Source organism: Dromiciops gliroides, chromosome 2 (assembly GCF_019393635.1).
Source record: "Dromiciops gliroides isolate mDroGli1 chromosome 2, mDroGli1.pri, whole genome shotgun sequence".
Taxonomy (NCBI): domain Eukaryota; kingdom Metazoa; phylum Chordata; class Mammalia; order Microbiotheria; family Microbiotheriidae; genus Dromiciops; species Dromiciops gliroides.
The window spans coordinates 312,053,819-312,073,834 of NC_057862.1; the positions used below are offsets into that span (position 1 = coordinate 312,053,819).

The following is a 20,016-nucleotide window of genomic DNA, read 5'->3' on the forward strand; positions in this document are numbered from 1 at the left end:
CGAGAGAGAGAGAATGTTCTCTATCCCAAGGCAGGCCGACTTTATCATAATCTAACAGAGCCTGAGACTTCATTATCTTAATTTTGAACATTAGCACTTAATGGATGTCATGACTTTTTCTAGTGCCGTCTGGCATTTCTTTTCCTTATATTATATTCATGACTCTTCAGGCTTCTAAGTGGGCAGGGAAGACATGCACACAAAATGTAGAAAGGATATTGTGAAAAAAATTCTTATTTATATAAACTGTTGGATATAGATGGATGTCATCAAAAACAAGTATGGGTATCCACACCTATGAAATCACAGTTCTGAATCAAAAGGAAAAAAGAAAGCCTGCCCTAAGACAGCAATAACAGAAACTAATAAAGATAAACTGGCTAAAATTTTAAAACTTTGGGGACAGCCAGATGGCACACTGGAAAGACCTGGCTTCTGAGTTCAAGTTTGGCCTCAGGCACTTACCAGCTGTGTGACCCTCGGCAAGTCACTTCACCCTGTTTGCCTCAGTTTCCTCATCTGTAAAATGAACTGGAGAAGGAAATGGCAAACCACTTCATTATCTCTGCCAAGAAAAACCCAAATGGGGTCATGAAGAATTGAACAAGACTGAAAATGAATGAATAGTAACAATAAAATTTAAAAGTCAAAGTTGGGAAAAGGCATTGTCGTAGCCAACACCCCACCTTTGTGAGCTTGCACAAGTTGCTCAGCCTCCTTTTGCTTTCCTATCAGATGAGGGTTCTATACCAGATTTGGTCCCTCCAGCTTTAAATCTCTGTCCCACTTTGGAGGCCAGCCTTGTCCTACAAGCGGTTAGGGTATTATTTATCCTCTAGGTGGCAGTTTTGTATATGTATTTGAAGCTCCTGCAGGGCCAGACTGAGAAGAAATTGTCTTTGGTGCTTTGCAATTTGAGAAACAGTGATGCATGGTTTACTGGGGAAGAAATCGACTGTGGGCACTATTGTTTACAGAAAAAAATGCTCCGAAAATGAGTCATTCTTTCTCTAGAATTTCCTTTTGTTCCCCATGATGGGTGGTTTTGCATCCACTTACCTGAGAAACCATGTGTAATCAGTCAGTGAAGCTCCTGTTTGAATATAGCATTTTATCTCGCCTTCCAGTGGTGCAAACACTGGGTCTCCCGCTGTATTCATTCCTGTCCTGAAAGTTTTGCCAGCTGAAATCTTAACCCTAACTCCCCCTCCCCAAATAAACCATTGTTGCTTTTACGTGAGAAACGTGGAGAAAATTGGTTTAGTTATCTTATTAAATAGGCAGAAGTTTGTGGATTATTGGGCAGTGAGAATTTTCCCCTTGGGTTGTGTGCCTTTATCTCTGACAACAGATGAACCATTTTTCCTGGTTCTAAACTTCCCATCCCCCGCCCTCTCTTTTTTTGTTTGGAATAATATTTGATTTTTCTTCCTGCCGGTTGGACTTGACCACTTGACTCCAAGCCATTGACATTTAGGAAAGGAAATGGCCTTTTCCTTCCTGAGAGAGGGTGTTATGGAGACCTAACTTCCCTGGACTTTAAGAGGGGAATCTCATACTTTCTGAATTGCTCCTGGACGGACTTCTTTCTAAAATGAGGCAGTGATCCAGTGTGATGGGAATGCCTAAACTTTTCTTTGGTTTTAGTAACAAGAATTTGGCAAGAAGTTTCCAAGGAAGAACTCTGGGAAGCTCTTGTTTTGTTCCTATTTGAGGGAATGAGAAAAGGGATGTGGGCACTGGGGGCATCAATAGTAGGGCTGTTTGCATGCATATTTATTTCCATTGTTCATTCCATGTTAACAAACAGTGTAGCTTTTTAATGAGTTGAACACAACTGTTAAATAGACTGGCGATAATTATTAAAATGTATACAACACTTTAAAATGTCCACAGTGCTCTCTTTGCAGCAGTCTTGTATATAGGAAAATAGGAGGTGGTATGTGTATAGGTTGGTTTACAGGGGTCTGAAACGGTTTTCAAAAAGGGGAAGAAGTAGCATCTGCAGACTCTGGGCTAGTGATCTTAATATTGATCCCTAGCATTGATTATTCAAATGGATGGTTTCTGATCACCTAGAAAGGGAAACAGTGATTGATATGATCCAGGCTGGGTTTGTCAAGAACAAATCCTATACAGCTAACCTTTTTTCTCCTTTCCATCATTATGTGACTAAATGTCAGATGATTAGTTTTTATAACTTTAAATTTTTTAAAATCTCATGCTAGATTAATGGATATGAATAGAGAAAGATGTTGAATGGGTGATATTTAGATTCAGGAATGGTTTGACACAAAGATGGTAATGGATTGTCAACCTAAAGGAGGCCTTCATTAGAGGGTTACAGGTTTCTGTCCCTGGCCATTTTTCTGCTCTACAATAATTCATAGAATCACATATTTAGAGCTGAAAAGGGCCCTGAGAAATCATCTAATCCTACTCCCTCATTTACCGCATGAAGAAATATTTTATCAATGACTTGATGAAGGCAGATAAACTTTTTTATTAAATCAAATGTATCAAGTTTATCAGACTTGCAGATGACAAATTTTATAAGAATAATTTATTTGTTGGATAGCATCAGAATCAGGGAGCTTGTGATAAGACTTATCAGATCTCATAAAATGAAATTTATTATATATATATATAGTACTGCACCTTGGTTTTAAAGAATTAGTTCCACAAACAGAGGAAAGGGATGTGTCTCTAAAAAATATTGTGGGCGTGAAAAAGGCAAAATGAGAATGAGTCAATATATTCTTCAAAGAGCAAAAAAAATATATATATATAGTAGGGGGGTTTGAAAACCATGTCATCAGAGGGTTAATTGGGGATAATGGGATGTTTAGCTTAGAGAAGAGAATGACTGGAAAAAACCCCACTACATTAAGATATGCAAAGCACTAGGGATACTAATAGACACACAAGCCAGTCCTGCCTTCCAGGAGCTCACATTCTAAGGGAAGAGAATATATATAGAGGTTTGGGTTTTTTTGTTTTTTGGGGGTTTTTTTGTGGGGCAGTGGGGGTTAAGTGACTTGCCCAGGGTCACACAGCTAGTACATGTCAAGTATCTGAATCCGGATTTGAACTCAGGTCCTCCTGAATCCAGAGCCGATGCTTTATCCACTGTGCCACCTAGCTGCCCCAGAAGTTTGATTTTATGGTCGATGGAAAGCCTCTGAAATTTTTAGGGTGCAGCAGCAAATAGGTGGTCATGTATCTTCTCCAATGTTCTGTCCATCAGTGAAGCCATACAGCTTTCTGGTGTTGTGCCATGGGCTCTGGGGGCATGAGCTTTGTTTTCTGGTTTTAATGGCTTTTGAGGAAGTAGGAACTATAGCACCTTCTGAATCTGTTGTTCATATCCCTTTTCTGCAAAGGTTGCTCCTCTCTGGGATAAAAATGATACTGGGATACTTGTGAAGGGGGTGTAGACTGTAATCAGGGTCCATGATTGGGAGTTTAGGGTGGTTGGCATTGCTGTTCCCAGTGTTCTTAGACTTACCTTTTCTTTGGTATCAGTTGATGGGTAATTGGTATTGGTGGTGGTATGGATGATAGCCCCTTTTCCACAAGAGTACCTCACTCTCAGCAGCAGCTAGGTGGCACAGTGGATAGAGCACCGGCCCTGGAGTCAGGAGGACCTGAGTTCAAATCCGGCCTCAGACACTTAACACTTACTAGCTGTGTGACCCTGGGCAAATCACTTAACCCCAGTTGCCTCACTTAAAAAAAGAGTACCTCACTCTCAGTTATGGCAGCTGGGACCTGGTTAGAAGAAGCAGCCCTGTTCTGGGTGGAAGGAGGGAGAAAGGTAGTGCTGCTATTTTAGGGGCTAAGAAGACTTAGGGGTGAGAGGAAGGGGCATGACTATTTTCAAACATTTGAAGGTTTGTTGTGTCAAAGAGGAATTACATTTTGTCCTTCCTGACTGCTGAATTAGGGTCAGTGGATTGATATTACAGGAAGGCAGATTTCAATTCAGCATCCTAAGTTGTCCCAAAGTGTAACCCGTCCATGTAGGTCATGGGTGATAGAGACTTCAGAGCTCATCTACTCCAACCCTCTCGTTTGAAACATGAAGAAACCAAAGCCCTTAAGAAGTTAAAACTACCTGGCCAAGGTCACAGAGGTGAATTTGGAACTCACCTCTTCAAGTAAAAGATAGATGAGAACATTTAAAATGAAATCTTTCATTTTATTTTATTTTTCAATAGATACATTTTCTTCCCCTTCCCATCACATTTGAAAGAAAAAAAAAGAAAACAATCCTTGTAACAAATATGCATAATTAAGCAAAACAAATTCCCACATGATTCATGTCCTCAAACGTGTGTCTTCTTCAGCACCTTGCATCCATCAAGTCTGTCAGGAGTTGGATAACATAGTACATCAGTTCTTTAGGATCATGGTTGGTCTTTGCTTTGGTCAGAGATCTTAAGTCTTAGGTAAGAACGTTTGGCGGATGTTCTACTGCCCATGAGATGCTGTGATTGTTTGTCTTCTTTGTTCTTCTTCAGCCAACTTAAGATTTCTTATTTTGTGGTCATGGTGATTTTTTTTTTTTAAGTTTTTGACATATTATGGGATCCTTCCTCTTAGCAACCTAAAGAAACATTACCGTTCTGTTATTTTGCTTTATGTGAAATAGAACGCTATTTTAAATAGAACACTTGAGAAAAATTCTGTTTGGCTGACAAGATTCACCCATTAGACATGTGGAATAGTATTATTCCTGGGGATTGCGTATTTTTAAAGTGCTTTTCTTAGAGTTCAACACTGCACACTAGTCCATGCTAGATTAGGAATCATCTATCCCCTGTCCATCCAGATCAGATTTTTTTCCAGATAATGAATACCAGTTTTGTTTTTTATTTCTTCTGAATTCTGTTGACTTTTCTCTGGAGAAAGGGAGTGAATTGGTTACCTTTTTTTTTGCTTTAAGAAGCTGGTGTCAGGACGGATTGAATGTGCATATGCATCTCATCACATAGCCATGTACTCATGGTTATTTAGGCTCATTATCTTTTGTCCCCAAACCCAGCATTGATAATACCTTCCTGTGCTATTTGGGAGGCCAAAGTAAATATGATTTATTCATTGTCTAATCTATGCTGATCTTGAATGTTAGGAAAGGATGAATGCTTGCAGGTACAGTCTATATACTATACCCATCTCATTGATTTTGTGGGTGTATACTGTATCTATATCACTGATTTTGCTTCAAACACCCTTTTAGTAATTGTCAATGACTAGTCATCCTTTAAGAAAGGGAAAGACTATTCTTGGTTCTGTTGTTCTGTCTCTCTGAATCTAAAAGATTCATCTCTGTCTTGTACCAGCTCTTTAAACATGGCCAGTGCTCATGTCTCATATTTGGTGGTTATAGGAATCTGTCTAATTCATGAGGTACCTTATCATTGGGCCACCTTAGGGGCTGGCTCTCAGGGCATTTTAAAAAAAAATCTGTATTTCCATTTGTGCATTAGAAATGCAAGATAGACTTTTTTTGTTGTTGTTGTTTTTATTATAATTGTTTACTGGTGCTTGTACATTTATTTTGATGAGCACAAACTTTCAATTTTCCAAACTTTCCTTATTTCTTTCAACTTTCCTCCAAGTCTAAGAGCTGATGACCTATTTAAACCATTAATTCATGGATTTTTACTAGCATATGAGGATGTAACTTCATATGAACAGCCCTAGTCGTTCTGTTTTGCCCTTACCAGAAAGCTACTCTTGGTATTTAGCTCACGGGAAGAAAAAATGAAAGTAGAAAGTAAAATCTTTCCTACAGAAGCTCTAATACTGGTAGTAGATTCTTTGTGTGTTTTTCAGTGGGTGGAGTTGATGTAGTTTCCTTGTCCAATAGGAAATGGGTCATTTGCCAAACCACTGAGATCACCAGTGTTGATGTTAAGAAGTTAAGATTAGAGTAAGAAAGACTCTGTCTAGTAAACTTAGTTCTGGACTAATCAAAGTTATTATTGACCACTGTCTGCTGATGCATAAATCCTGAGCTGTCAAGAATTTGAACCAGCAGAGGGAAGGGGGTGGGGTGGGGAAGGAGGGAATGAGAGAGAGAGAGAGAGAGAGAGAGAGAGAGAGAGAGAGAGAGAGAGAGAGAGAGAGAGAGAGAGCGCACGTGTAACAGGAGATAGGAAATGTGCTATGAAATAGATCTTGTTGGAATCCAAATTCCTTTTGAAGACTTCATCACTTGTGAAATGAGGTTTCACAATTTCTCTGTAAATTTAGAATAAGAGGCTTGAATGGTTCTTTAGGTCCAATTATCAGTAAACTTCTACTGATACTAGGCACATTTGTATGCTTAGGACTGGGAAGACAAAGACAAAAACATAAGCAAAACAGTTCCTGCCTTCAATATTATGTTCTTTCAGGTTAAACGACGTCTACATATGTAGACATCTAAAAATAAATATGGTGATTTGGGGGGGGGGGGCACGGGAGAGTGCTAGAAGCTGGGGGCACTGAGGAAAGGCTTTTCATGTAGGAGATGGTATTCCTGCTGAATTTTGAGTCCAACCAGGTATTCAAAGCCTCTAAGTTGAGGACGATGAGTAAATTCCCAGTAAGGGAGGGATTGTGGCCTGGTAAGTAAAAGACACAGACAAAGGAAATGGACAGGTCATGTATGAAGAAGAGTAAGAGTAAGGAGACTAGTTCATGTAATAAGGCAGAAAGGTCAAGGCTAGGTGGAAAAGCACTTTCAGTGCCAGAAAAGTTTAATAGGAAGTTGTAGGCATAATAGGAAAATCATTTTAGTGGTTGATGAATTGGAGCAAGGAGAGCAATCAGGAGGCTGTGAAAAGGTATGAATGGGACTCATGGTTCTCGATCTGATTCAGATATAGATGTGACCAAGGACTTGCTCCATGTCAGGAGTCAGGGTTCTACCTTGTTGCCCTCCCACATGGTTGCCGGAGTGAGCCCCTTGCCAGAATCTACTGGCTGTTCTCTCCCCATTCTTGTCGCTTATCAGGCATTTAATTCCACATGGAGGAAATGAGGCGCTTTGATACTTTTCAACAGGAGGAAAAAGGAAAAGGTCATAATATCAACATGTTAATTTTTCTCCAGCCCTCCTGCCGTGCTTGCCTTGCAGAGGGGCCTCTCTCCTGTCAGAATGGTCTGTGTTTGAGAATTTGTCCACAGGCTGGGCCCTTAAATCTAGATGCTAAGATCATTTGTTGGTGGTCTTATTACTTAGTGGTCAACAGGTGGAGCTTAAGGGTATGAAGGAAGAGAAGTCCTCACTGGGCATTTGGGATGAGGCTTCTCTCTGTAGGGCAGTTCATTATTTGCACCACCCCCTCCCAATTTCTAGTGGTAATTTTAAATTAAAAGGAAAAAAAAAGTTGTGACCCTATAAGAAAGGGACTAAAAACACCATATGTTTTAGGAGGAAGAATGAAAGGGGGGGTGGTGGTGTGCGTGCGTGCGTGCACTTACATTTGGTGAATACAACCAGAGTGCATAATACTGATTTGTAAATATTATCCTGTCATATTTTTGGCCAATAGAGGTATATATTCTTTCTAAATGGGGGTATGTAGACACATCTATGAATAATAATAATAACAACAAAATTTATATAGCAATTTCAGGCTTGTAAAGTGTTTTACAAACATTCTATCATTTAATCCTCACAGCATCCCTGAGAGGTAGGTGCTATTATGATTCCCATTTGACAGATGAGGAAAATGAGGCAGGCAGTGGTTAAGTGACATATCCAGAGTCATGTAGCTAGTAATTTGAATTCACTTCTTCCTGATTCCATATCCATTGCTCAGATCCATACTGATAGACACTTCCTCAAAAGGTGTTCCCTATAACCATTGAAGTCTTAGATCCAGATGTCCCCTTAGCATATGTGTCACATAGGGATCAGTGTGGAAGGGGGAGTGTGACCATGAGTGAGGGAATAGGTTTCTCCAATCTAACATGGGAGGGAGAGTTTCCTTGTGTCTTGATTTTAGGAAATCTGAAAATGAGCTAAACTGTGTGTGGTAGTGGTTTGAATCCTAATGAGACAAAAGATGCTTTCAACTGAGTTGGACCAAAATGACATCACTATGTTGGGGTTAAGGTACAGTGTGTTCGATTGTTGCTGATCAGACCAATGTGAGATTGGAAGGCTCTGCCACAGGTTGAGCACAAATAGTCCACAGGAACATTCGGAGTGGAGATGTCTCTAAATTTGAACATCTCACGTTTCTTTTGAGCTAATGCAATTCTGCTTCACTCATAGAGCACAGCACCTTCTTTGATATGGACACGCCATACTGGGAGGTTCTTTGCTAGAGTCTCCCATATCATGCGATCAGTTCCAAAATTGGGGAGACTTTGAGAGTATTGCTTCTTTTGACCTCTCAGTGAGCGTACTCCAAAGGGGAGAGTGGGAGGAACCAAATGCATCCAACCATGGTTGAGAGAGAAGAATTGGTGATTGGGGACACAAAGATGAATTTAAAAGATTGACGTTTATTTACTTTTCTTTCCGAGTGCCAGAAAACAAATCTTAATAGTAGCCTCAGCACTCTCTATGGTATTGCTGCTTTATGAAATCCTGCCGTTGGATTCTGTCAGCAACAAGACCAGATGTACTCATTCTATCCAACTTTGTCCTCTTTCCTTTTGTGGTCTCTTCCTTCACCACCCTCCACAGCTGCCAGTGACTTTCTCACAGTACAGGCTCACCCATCCCCATTCTGTAACCTTCAGTAGCTCCCTGTTATATTTAGGATCCAATATAAAAACAGCTCGTTGAAGTTCTTCAGAACTTAAGTGCCTTTCTACCTTTTGACTCTTCCATGCACGTCTTCTTGCTTTGTTGTTCTGTGCCCATGATACTTGCCTCTGCACTGGCTATTCAGGTGTCTAGAACACTCTCTATCCTCTGCTCCCCGCTTGGGAATCCTGGGTTTCCTTCAAAAATCAGGTCAAGCACCATCTTCTGCATGGAACCTTGACTGATTTCTCCAGTTGCTCAATGCTCTCTCCCTCCTAAAAATGACTTATTATTCCTTTTGCATCTATTATATATAAACACATTGGTAGTGGAATCTAAGAACCTTGGGGATAGAGACTGTATGCCCAGGCATAAATGTGCATATGTGTGCCTGCGTGCACATATATATGTTTATATTTGTATGTAGATATGTGTATCGGTGTATGTATATATTTATGTTGTATAGATAGATAAATGTCTTTAGATCTGCATACATACACAGGTGACTCAGTAGATAGAGCTTTGGACTTGGAGTCAAGAAGTCCTGAGGTCAGATTGTGATCTCAGGCTTTAGCTGTGTGACCTTGGACAAGGCACTTAAGTTCTCTCTTTCTGTTTCCTCTTCTATAAAATGGGGATAGCACCCCCCACCCCTCAACCTCCATGTTATGGAGCTGTTTTAGTATCTGACATGACAGTCCGCAGGTGGAGGATGTCTCAATACCTTAAATTGTTGTCACTTTTATTGTGCATTGTCCATCAGGGCCAGACTCTAGGAAAGTCTAGGGACATGTTAGCCTCAAGACTAAGAGGCGACTGGAGGACAGTCTGGATGACCAGGCCGACCTGCAGGAAGACTCAAGGAAATTAACAGGGTGGTGATGGAGTTAATATACTGTTTGTACAGGAACTAAAACTTTGCAAATGATGAGGGCTTTGGGCTTTGCTTTGTTCCAAGGGAATGAAGATTTTGTGGGTGTGTGTTTGTTTTTGAGTGGGAAAAGAACGATAAACTCAAAGCCTTGGACCCCAGGACCATAAGGTCGGATCTGTGGAAGCCAAGGAGGCCAGTGCTGTGTCTCCAGACATGTGACTGACAGTGACTAGGCCTGGCGCTCTCCACAAACAACCATTGGCTGATGGGAAATAGGGCTCAGTTCTCAGAATGGTAATTTCTGAGAAGCTGAGAGAGAAGGGTATTGCCAGGCACTCATGGATGGAGGAAGCTATTGGCCTCTCTTCTCTGTGGTAGCTTGTTGCGGTGCCAAGACACGTACCAGCATTTACAGGAACATCTCCCATCCCTGCTGCACTGGCTCTTCTAAAAACCTTTTTACTTATCAAAGGGCTGTGTGTTTGTGGGGTGGGGAATGGAGAGAGGTAGAGGGAGGTAACAGGTAAAGGGTGGATCCAGTACTTAATGTTGAGCTGAGTAATAATAATAACTAGCATCTATTCAGTACATTATGGTTTGCAGAGTGCTTTATGCATTTGAGTCCTGTTACAGTCCTGTAGGGGTAGGTGCTATTGCTATCCCTGAGTTAGCTGAAGAAGAGGGGGGTTAAGTTGCCTTGGGTCAGACACCTGTCTAAACCTAACCCTACTGGACTTCAAGCCATTACTCTAGCCAATATATTACATTGCAAGGAAGCCACAGAGAACTATTCAGAACAAAGTAATTCAGGTGTGTGGAGGTACATGGGGGAAACGACTTCTACTATTCAGTCTTAATTGCCAAATGTATATCTGTAAGTGTAATAGAACACTTGTGAGGCCTGTGACAGAATTTCAGACTTAGATGGTTTGAGACCCTTCAGATATTAGTTGGAAGGGATTTAGTTTAATTCAATTGCAAATGAGGAAACTGAGTCAGAATGACTAAATGCCTAGCTCCAAATCACACAACAGGCAAATGACTGGGTGTCAAACCCATTGCAGTATTAGTGCCCTTTCCACATTGTGTCATGGTGTCTGGGCCTCTCTAGGCCAGAGTATAAGCTACCTGAGGATAGGGACTGTTTTGGAGTGTGTCTCCATAATTTTCTTCATGCCTAGCATTAGCACCAGGCCTGCCAGCATGAGTGCTTAATAAATGCTTCTTGGGTCATTGATTGATTCTTCCTGTTAAGTTCTCCCAGACTGTTGGAAAGGGAGTGATTTGAAAGATTTGACTTATCTGGTACTTGAAGCTCATGGTTTCTTTGTATTGGTCTTTTCTGTTATGGTATTCTCTCTCTGTCTCTGTCACTCTCTGTCTCTCCCCACCCCCCCACCCCATCTCTCCCTCCTTGTTTACCCCCTCCCTTCCTCCCTTCCTCCCTTTTAGTTCTGAGCTGTGTACCTGTGGGAATTCAGTTAAATGGTTTTTGTTGGATGTGTGATTCCTAGGAAACCTTTATGCATAGCTTTAAAAAATAAACAGGCTTGCAAGCTCCTTTGAAGCTTTCCCAAATCATTTTAAGGGAGTGGTCTCTAAATTGTTTTCATCATGTACTTATTACAAAAAAATTTTTTTGAAGCTGCTCCTGTATTCATATATATCTATATAGATATATATAGATATATATCAATCATACATTTTTATTATATTATGTACCCAAGAAAACACACACAGAAATTCTTTAAAGGATGTGATATTTAAAAATATTTATTTTATTTATTAATGGTATAAAACACTTGTTCTCAGAAAATATTATGAATACTATGTATTAATATATGTATTAATACTATTATAATTATACTAATGTATTATGCTAATTATACTAATAGTATATTAATACTATTATAAAATGACAATGTGTCTGACATGCAAACTGAGTGAGGACCAGTGTCAAATCATGACATTAAATAAGAGTAAATTTTAAATTTTTTAGATTAAAAAAAGGGTTTTTTTTTAGATAAAAAAATTGGAAATTCATTGCCCCCAACTTTAACAGCTGCTTTTCTAATATCTGTAAGCAAACGAGGTTATTTCACTTTAAAAAAATCCTGAAGGAAGAGAGCCTAGGCATACCAGATCCCCAAACTATACTACAAAAGAGTAACCATAAAAACTATTTAAATTTCAATAAGGAAAACAGATTAGACACAACATATAGAAACAAACATAACATTTGATAAGCACAAGGACCACAATCACTCTGGGGTAAGGAGTCACTTTTCAACGAAAACTGCTGGGAAAACTGGAAAAGCAATCTGGGGAAATTAGGTTCAGACCCAGATCTTACTGGATATTGCACAACAAACTCCAGAGGGATATAGTGTGTGTAATATGTAATAGGTGATAACATAAATTGGAGAAGCAAGGATATGTAAAAGATATGTCCTTATATATTCAAATATATAATATCTGAATCCAAATATATAATATATCCAAGTATATAAGAATCACAGCCATTCCTTTGTAGATAAATGGTCAATGAATGAGCAAGCAGTTCTTAAATCCAAGCAATTAACAGCCATATATATATTTTAAATGTTTTAAAATATTATTAGAGAAGTGCAAATTAAAACAACCCTGAAGTTCCACTTCACATCAGATTGACAAAGATGACAAGAAAGTAAAATGACAGTTGTTGACGTGGTTGTGAAAAAACAGTTCCATTAATAATACACTCTTCATAGAATTAGTCTAGCTATTCTGGAAAGCAATTTGTAACTATTATCCCCTAATCATTAAATTGTGCATACCCTTTGACCCAGTGATACCACTACTAAGCCTGTACCTCAAAGATCAAAGAGAGGAAAAAGATCCATAAGTACAAAAATATTTATAGTAGCTATTTTTTTTTAATAGCAAAGAACTGGAAGCAACAGGGGTGCCCATCAGCTGGGGAAAGGCGGAACAAATTTAGCCATCTAGAATATTGCCAAAAAAACAAAAAAGAAAGAAGAAAAAAGAGGGGCTGGGCCTTTAAGGCATTTTTTTAAAAAAGGACGATTTTGAAAGTAACACATTGAATATACTCTTTTTAAAAAGTATATTGTACATAATGCACATTTGTGGTTTTATGTATAATCATGTTGTTGTGTTCCTATACTGGGGAGATAATTGTTTTAAATCATGAGCCTGGGTGTCAGGAAATCTTTTCATCTATTCTTCCTCATTTTCCCTCCATTCTTACTCACTTATCTGGTACTTGCTTACTGTGTACCAGGAACTGTCCTAAATAAGTACTTTGCAATTATTATCTCACTTGATCTTCACAACAACCCTGAAAGGTAGGCGCTGCTATTATCCCCATTTTACACATGAGGAAACTGAGGCAAGGTTAAGTAATTTGCCCAGGGTTATACAGCTAATGATGTTCTGAGACTGGATTTGAACTCTGGTCTTTCTGATTCTAGGTGCTCTATCCATTGTACCACCTAGCATGGAACGTGGAAGTACTTATCTTATAGGGTCATTATGAGAAAAGTACATTGACATGTGAATGATATATGGAAATGTGAGTTATTAATAAATTGGGGCTACTTGTTTTATAATTATCATAATTATAGAGCAAATGGTCTCATTAAGAATTAGCTGGTCAGGGGGACAGCTAGGTGGCGCAGTAGATAAAGCACTGGCCCTGGATTCAGGGGGACCTGAGTTCAAATCCAGCCTCAGACACTTGACACTTACTAGCTGTGTGACCCTGGGCAAGTCACTTATCGCTCATTGCCCTTCCTTCCCCACCTCCACCCCCACCCCCACCCCCCAAAAAAAAGAAAGGAAAAAAGAATTAGCTGGGCAAATAGAAATGACTTTGTTTTGTGAGATTGTAAAGGGATTAGGATAACTTGCTATTCCAAGTGTCTGGAATGTGTATGTGTGTGTTTTTAAGCTTTTACAAAGGAATAGTTCATTTGAAGATCCAGCAAGAACAGAAGTACATGCAAACATTTCCCCCCAACATTGCAGGGGCATGTCCACTCTATTGCCACCTCTGGGGAGAGTGGGCACAGACTTAGCACAGTTTCTACATGATGTTGTTATGTCTACTTCTGTAATTAGACTCAGAAAGCCTTTCTTGCCTTTGTTTTAGAACTTTGACTGGGGAAAAGATCATAGATTTAGAGCTGGTTGGTATCTCAGAAGTTATTTGATTCAATTCCCACAAAGTGAGCCCCAGAAATAGGACATTTCCTCTTAGAACCATCCTTGCTGACACTTTTCTCTTTTACCTATTCAGGTATGTTTATTTTAAATTTATTTTCTTTCCCCACAGGCCAGGTGTTATCACCATGCAAGCGCTGTCTGAGGAGGACCGGAGACTCTGGATGGAAGCCATGGATGGCCAGGAACCAGTAAGTGGCTCTTCAGTGAAATGGGTAGGACAAAATCATACGAGATCTTTTTGCTTCCTTGGGAATGACACAGTCTTGTAGATTAGAGTTTGGAAAAGAAATTCATATGAGACTGTTTCACACAATATTAGTATTTAGGTAGCTGCTCGTAGGTGACTAAAGAACCTGGGGATATGCCTTGGATATGCACCAAATGGTTAGAGCCATAGGCATGGTTGATTGATAATATAACAACATACTTTCCCACTCAATTATGCTTTAAAATTTTATTTAAAAAAACACCTTGAATCTGAATAACTATTAGCATAACACTATTTTTTAAGGACATCTGTAATTTAATTCAGCATTTAAAGAAGTGCAATAAAAAATACAATAAAGCACTATACTTTTCTCACTAATCACTGACTGTTATCATTTACTATTTATTCTTGTTCTTCCTCTAGAATTAAATAGAGAATATATTTCTCATTCCCCTAAACCCTTTCTTAGAGTCAAAAGTCCTTTGAATTAAAATATGCAGTTCTTGTTTTATGTGCGTTAGGGTTAGGTTCCTTTTAGGCAGCTTTCTTTATAGTCTTTGTTTTTCCCTATAGCAGAAGATCAGATTACATTTTAATTTGAGAGAGATGGTATTGTTTTCTTATTTTAATTCTTAACATTCATTTAAAAAGTTTTTGAATTCCAAATTCTCTCCCTACCTCCCTCAGCCATTGAGAAGACAAGCAATATGATATCAATTATACATGCAAAGTCATGTAAAAGCATATTTCTGTATTAGCCATATTGGAGGAAAAAAAGGGCAAGAAACATATTGCAGATCATAATTCTATATTAGCTGTGTTGCAGAATTTTTTTTAAAAGTGGAAAAAATTCTGCTTCAGCTGCATTTGTCATTTTTCTCTCTGATGATGGATAGTATTTTTTATCATAGATTTTTTTGGAATTGTTTTGGATTACTGTATTGATCAGAGTAGCTAAAGTCTTTAAAGGTAGCTAGGTGGCCTAGGCCTGGAGTAAAGAAGATCAGAGTTCAAATCCAGCCTCAGGCACTTACTAGCTGTGTGACTCTGGGCAAGTGACTTACTTGTTTTGTTTGAGCAAGGCGATGTCCTCAGAAAGAGAGCTAAGACTGGAGGTCAGAGGACCCAAGTTCAAAATCCAGCCTTAGACACTTATATCTTTGTGTCCCTGGGCACTCACTTACCCTCTGTTTGCCTTAATCCACTGGAGAAGCCACTGCTTCTCAAGGCATTCTGTTCCATGTTTAGAAAACTCTAATTTTTAGGAAATTTTCTTGACACCAACTTAAAACTTCCTAATTGCTATTCTTTGCTTTTGTTTCTGTCTTCTGGAGCCAAACGGGACAAATCGCATCCCTTCTTCCCATGGCAGACCTGCAGTCATTTGAGAACATGCATCATGTACCCACAACCAATGATTGCGTGACATGATCTTAAGGCTTTTCCATATTTCTGATGTTCTTCCATTTCGTGCTCTCCCATTTGTCCTTTCTAATGTTGTTCCCAGAACTGAACATACTCTACTCTAGATGTGATCCGATCAGGGAGAGTACAGTGGGATTATCACCTCTTTGATTTTGGATATTATGCTGTTCTTTTCTTTCTTTCCTTCTTTTTTTTAAAGAAAAATCTCAAGACCTTATATTTCTATTTTTAAATTATTAAAAATATGCCAGGAGAACTCTCTGAATTTCTTTTGTTAACATTCTATTATAATTTTTAGTACATTATCTTAGAAAACATTACAGAGACATTATTGAAGATGCAAAGAAAAGGTATTCTTAAGTGATAGTATTTTGTTACAGAATTCTTTGTCTTTGCCCATCATTTGATTAAATAAGCATGCCTGGGTATTTGGAATTCCTCTAATAAATGACTTTGTGAATGTAAGCAAAATATTATTTGCTTTCAAACCAAATATGCACTTTTATTGTAGCCTAAGATCACCCTAACTTTTGGATGCCACATCACAACTGAAGGAAACAAACAGTTTAAGTGATATGCCAGGGCCATACAGCTGTAATAAGAGGCTGTATTTCAACTCAGGGCTTCCTCACTTGAGGCCACATTCTCCATCCACTGTACTACGTTGAAGACTTCCATTCAAGTTCATGGGATGCTAAAATTGGAAGGGACTTTAGAGGTTTATGATGAGCACTCAATGTACTTGAAGATCTGAATAATGAATTTTGCATTAAAAGAGGTGAATAGGGGGCAGCTAGGTGGCGCAGTGGATAGAGCGCCGGCCCTGGATTCAGGAGTACCTGAGTTCGGATCCAGCCTCCGACACTTGACACTTGCTAGCTGTGTGACCCTGGGCAAGTCACTTAACCCCCATTGCCCCACAAAAAATAAAAAATAAAAAGAGGTGAATAAATCAGAAGACAGATTCTTTGAGTCTGGTCATTCAACCAGTTCCAAATACATACTGTTTGTTATCTAGTATGCATTTCCTCTTTCTGTCTACAAGAATAATATCTCAGAGACTTAGCCAAATACTTTCCTGACATCTAGGTGTAGTTGGTGTTCAACATTCCCCCAGTCTCCTAGGCTGGTAACCTTATCAAAAAAGCAAAAAGACTTGACCCACGCTTGATAGAGCTGTGGCTTTCTTTTTGTGACCTTACCCTCCCCCTGCCCCAGATGTTCAAAAACTGCCCTTTAGTAATACATCTTAGAATATTTTTTTAAAAAAACAGAAGAAGAAGTCGAGTTCATTGATCTATTAGATTCTACTCTATTCTTCCTTTTGAAAAACTTGGACACTTGCCTTTTTCTAGGCCTGTGGCACTTTTCCTGTTTCCTCTTGATTTGTTTTTAAAAGGTCATTGATAGTGGTCCTGTTAATCATATTTGACCATTTGGATGTAGTTTCCTTGGTTCTGATTTTTTATTATTTATTTATTTAAAAAAATTTTTTTTTTTTAAGTTAAGCTTTTTATTTAATGTTTCAAAAAATGTATTTAGTCAAACAGACCAAAGCCCATGTCATCATCACACTCCTCGGACTCTTCTTTTTTTGCTTCCTCTTTCTTCTTCTCCTCAGCTGGGGCAGCTGTGCTAGCAGGAGCAGCACCACCAGCTGCTGGGGCAGGTCCACCAACTCCTACATTGCAGATGAGACTTGCAATGTTTACATTGTTCAGGACCTTTGCAAATAATCCAGGCCAGAACGGTTCAACATTTACACCTGCTGCTTTAATGAGGGCATTAATTTTATCCTCTGTGACTGTAACCTCATCATCGTGAAGGATGAGAGCAGAGTAGATACAAGCGAGCTCAGAGATGGCCATTTCGGGAGATGGATGAGGAGAGACTTGTTTGTAGTGGTGCTAGTCTCCGGCTAAAGTGAGGGTTCACCCCAACGTGGCCTTAGCTTCCAAAGAAGAACCGAGCACCTTACAGACAACTGAAGAGAAAGCTTGTTAAGCTCTTACATATTTTATTTCATATCTGTGTGTGTGTGTGTGTGTATACATTTTTTAATATATATATTATTTTATTGGGGGGGCAGGGCAATGGGGGTTAGTGACTTGCCCAGAATCACACAGCTAGTAAGTGTCAATTGTCCTGAGGTGCGTGGATTTGAACTCAGGTACTCCTGAATCCAGGCCAGTGCTTTATCCACTGTGCCACCTAGCTGCCCTATTTATTTATATTAACTCTTTTAGCTCTTTTTTGTTCATCCTTTCCAGTCCAAAGATCACTCATATTTTCTTTCTCTCTCTCTCTCTCTCTCTCTCTCTTCTCTCTCTCTCACTATATATATATATATATATAATATATATGTACAATCATTTACTGTGTATCTGCTACAGTATGTACAAAGCTTTGTGTTAAGTGTTAGATACAAATAAAAAATTACATCTTTGCTCCCTCCAGGAACTTCTATCTGCTGGATGCCTTTTGCTTCCAAAATTTGGGAAAGCAGAATGGAATCATTTTAACTTCTCTCTACCATGGATTATTATTCTGTTTGCCTTGGGCATGGATTCCTTCTCTTCTTCCCCCCCCCACACCAAAACAACAACCAAAAACAAACCACCTTTTGGCCGGGGGTGGGGTGGGTGGGGGGGGTGGGGGGGTGGAGGGGTTGGCAGGGGGGGGGGCGAAGGCCTTAGGCTCTTGTATCCATCGACCATATGCTCTAGGTGACGAAGTAGATAGGAGTAGTGCCAGGGCCTGGATCAGGAAGAAACTGAGTTCAAATTTCAATGCTAATTAGCTGTATGATCCTGGTCAAGTCACTTCCCTCTGTTTGCCTTAGTTTCCTCATCTGTCAAATGACCCGGAGAAGGAAATGGCAAATCATCCGAGTATCCCTGCCTAGAAAACCCAAAATGGGGTCATGAAGAGTCGTTCACGACTGAAATGATTGAATAACAGTAGCAACAACAAAAAAATTATCAAATCCATGCTTTGGGAAGCTTTGATAATGGCTCTTCAACTTTCCTTTCTCTCTTCTGATTTATTTATCTCTCTGTTCACAGACTTCCCTCTGAATTTCTCTCTGTCAGGGGCTATTTCAGTGTTCTTTGAGACTTCAGAGGACATATGGAGGTGGAGGCAAACTTTCAAGTAACACAAACTGCTCAGGTGTTCATTGTTCTTGAGTTTTTTTGGCCACTTTTTAGTGCCTAGGGCTGAGCCACAGTCCAGTGTAGGGATTTTTAGTGGGCGATAATGATGGAAGTTTGTGATATATTTGCCTAAGTTCCATTTGTTGCCTTATCAGAGAAATGAAAATGACTGAGGACGAGTATTAAGATAGCTTACCCTCATAATGAAGTCTTAGACCTTTTGTTTGTACTTTTTTTGTCACTCTTGCTTATCCTCATGTCACTTTGCTATGTTATTATCATTATTGGAGGTCATAGGATGTTAGGGTCAAAGATGTAGAGTTGGAAGCAACCTTAGAGACCGGCCACCTTATTTTTCAGATGTTGAAATGGAAGTCCAAAGAGTTGGTAATGGCTTACCAATGGTCTTCACAGGTAATAAATAGCTGAGGCAGCGTTGAAAGTTACCTGATTTTAAATTTAAAATTTTTACCGTAGGGGTCTTACACACAGAGGCAGCTAATTCAGTTTAGCAGACATTTATTGAATTCAGTAGCTGGTGAAAGCTTAAAGGCTCAAAGTAGCTTGTAGCTAGTAATTGGCATCTCCAAAACAATTTCGGTCAGATTTCCTTCCCCTTTTGTTAGTAGTAATAACTACCCTAGCTGTGTGACCCTGGGCAAGTCACTTAACCCTCATTGCCCTGCCCCCCCCCAATAATAATAATACCTACTCTTTATTTAACACTTTCAAGTTTGCCACACACTTTACAGATGTCTCCTTTTATCCTCACAATAACTATGGAAAATGGAAGGGGTTATTATTAGCCCCACTTTACAGATGAGGAAACTGAAGATGATGGGTCATGTCACATTCCTAGAGGCACACAAGTAGTAAATACCAGAGATTGGATATGAACTCAGGTTTTCTTGCCTCCATGTCCAACACTCTTTGAAGTGTATTTTTGCCATATGCCTATTATATATAAAAGGAAGATGAGCATGTGTGGTGATTTCACATGGAGACTTGTTTGTGTGGGACGGGGGACTTCCCATAATAAATGGTGGACCTATTTCCCTCTATAGACTATAAGCTCCTTGAGAGCAAGAATTGTGCCTAATACATAGTAGGCACTTAATAAATGCTTGTTGATTTCTACATTGCTTGTACCTGGGTGCTCATATCTGTATTAAATAGATATCCTAGGACACAGCAAATTTGTATTTCCTGGCTCCAGTGTCTTTCTTCATTCCTGTGTGCAGTTGGTGATTTCATTTGCATAAGTAAACAGTACAGAATCCATTTTTGTCATGTCATCCCCAAGGATGACCCAGTAGGTCAGTGGAGGCTTGTTTGGAGACCCTAGACCTCAGGATGTGGTTCAAAGCCTTTA

General features: G+C 39.4%; 2 protein-coding genes across 5 annotated transcripts in view; one reads left to right on the top strand and one right to left on the bottom strand.

Annotated features, from left to right (window-relative positions):
- The window catches only part of ARHGAP26 (Rho GTPase activating protein 26), a 518,996-nt gene that overhangs the window by 203,641 nt on the left and 295,339 nt on the right, over nt 1-20,016 (top strand). For all 4 annotated transcript variants that reach the window (XM_043983690.1, XM_043983687.1, XM_043983688.1 and 1 more), the window contains exon 11: nt 13,966-14,044. In XM_043983690.1, coding sequence (XP_043839625.1) covers nt 13,966-14,044 — 79 coding nt within the window. The remainder of the gene's footprint in view (nt 1-13,965; nt 14,045-20,016) is intronic.
- Nucleotides 16,979-17,357, bottom strand: LOC122740871 (60S acidic ribosomal protein P1-like). Its single transcript, XM_043983691.1, has one exon. It carries the CDS (start codon nt 17,355-17,357, stop codon nt 17,028-17,030), a length of 330 nt encoding a protein of 109 aa, XP_043839626.1. The 3' UTR covers nt 16,979-17,027.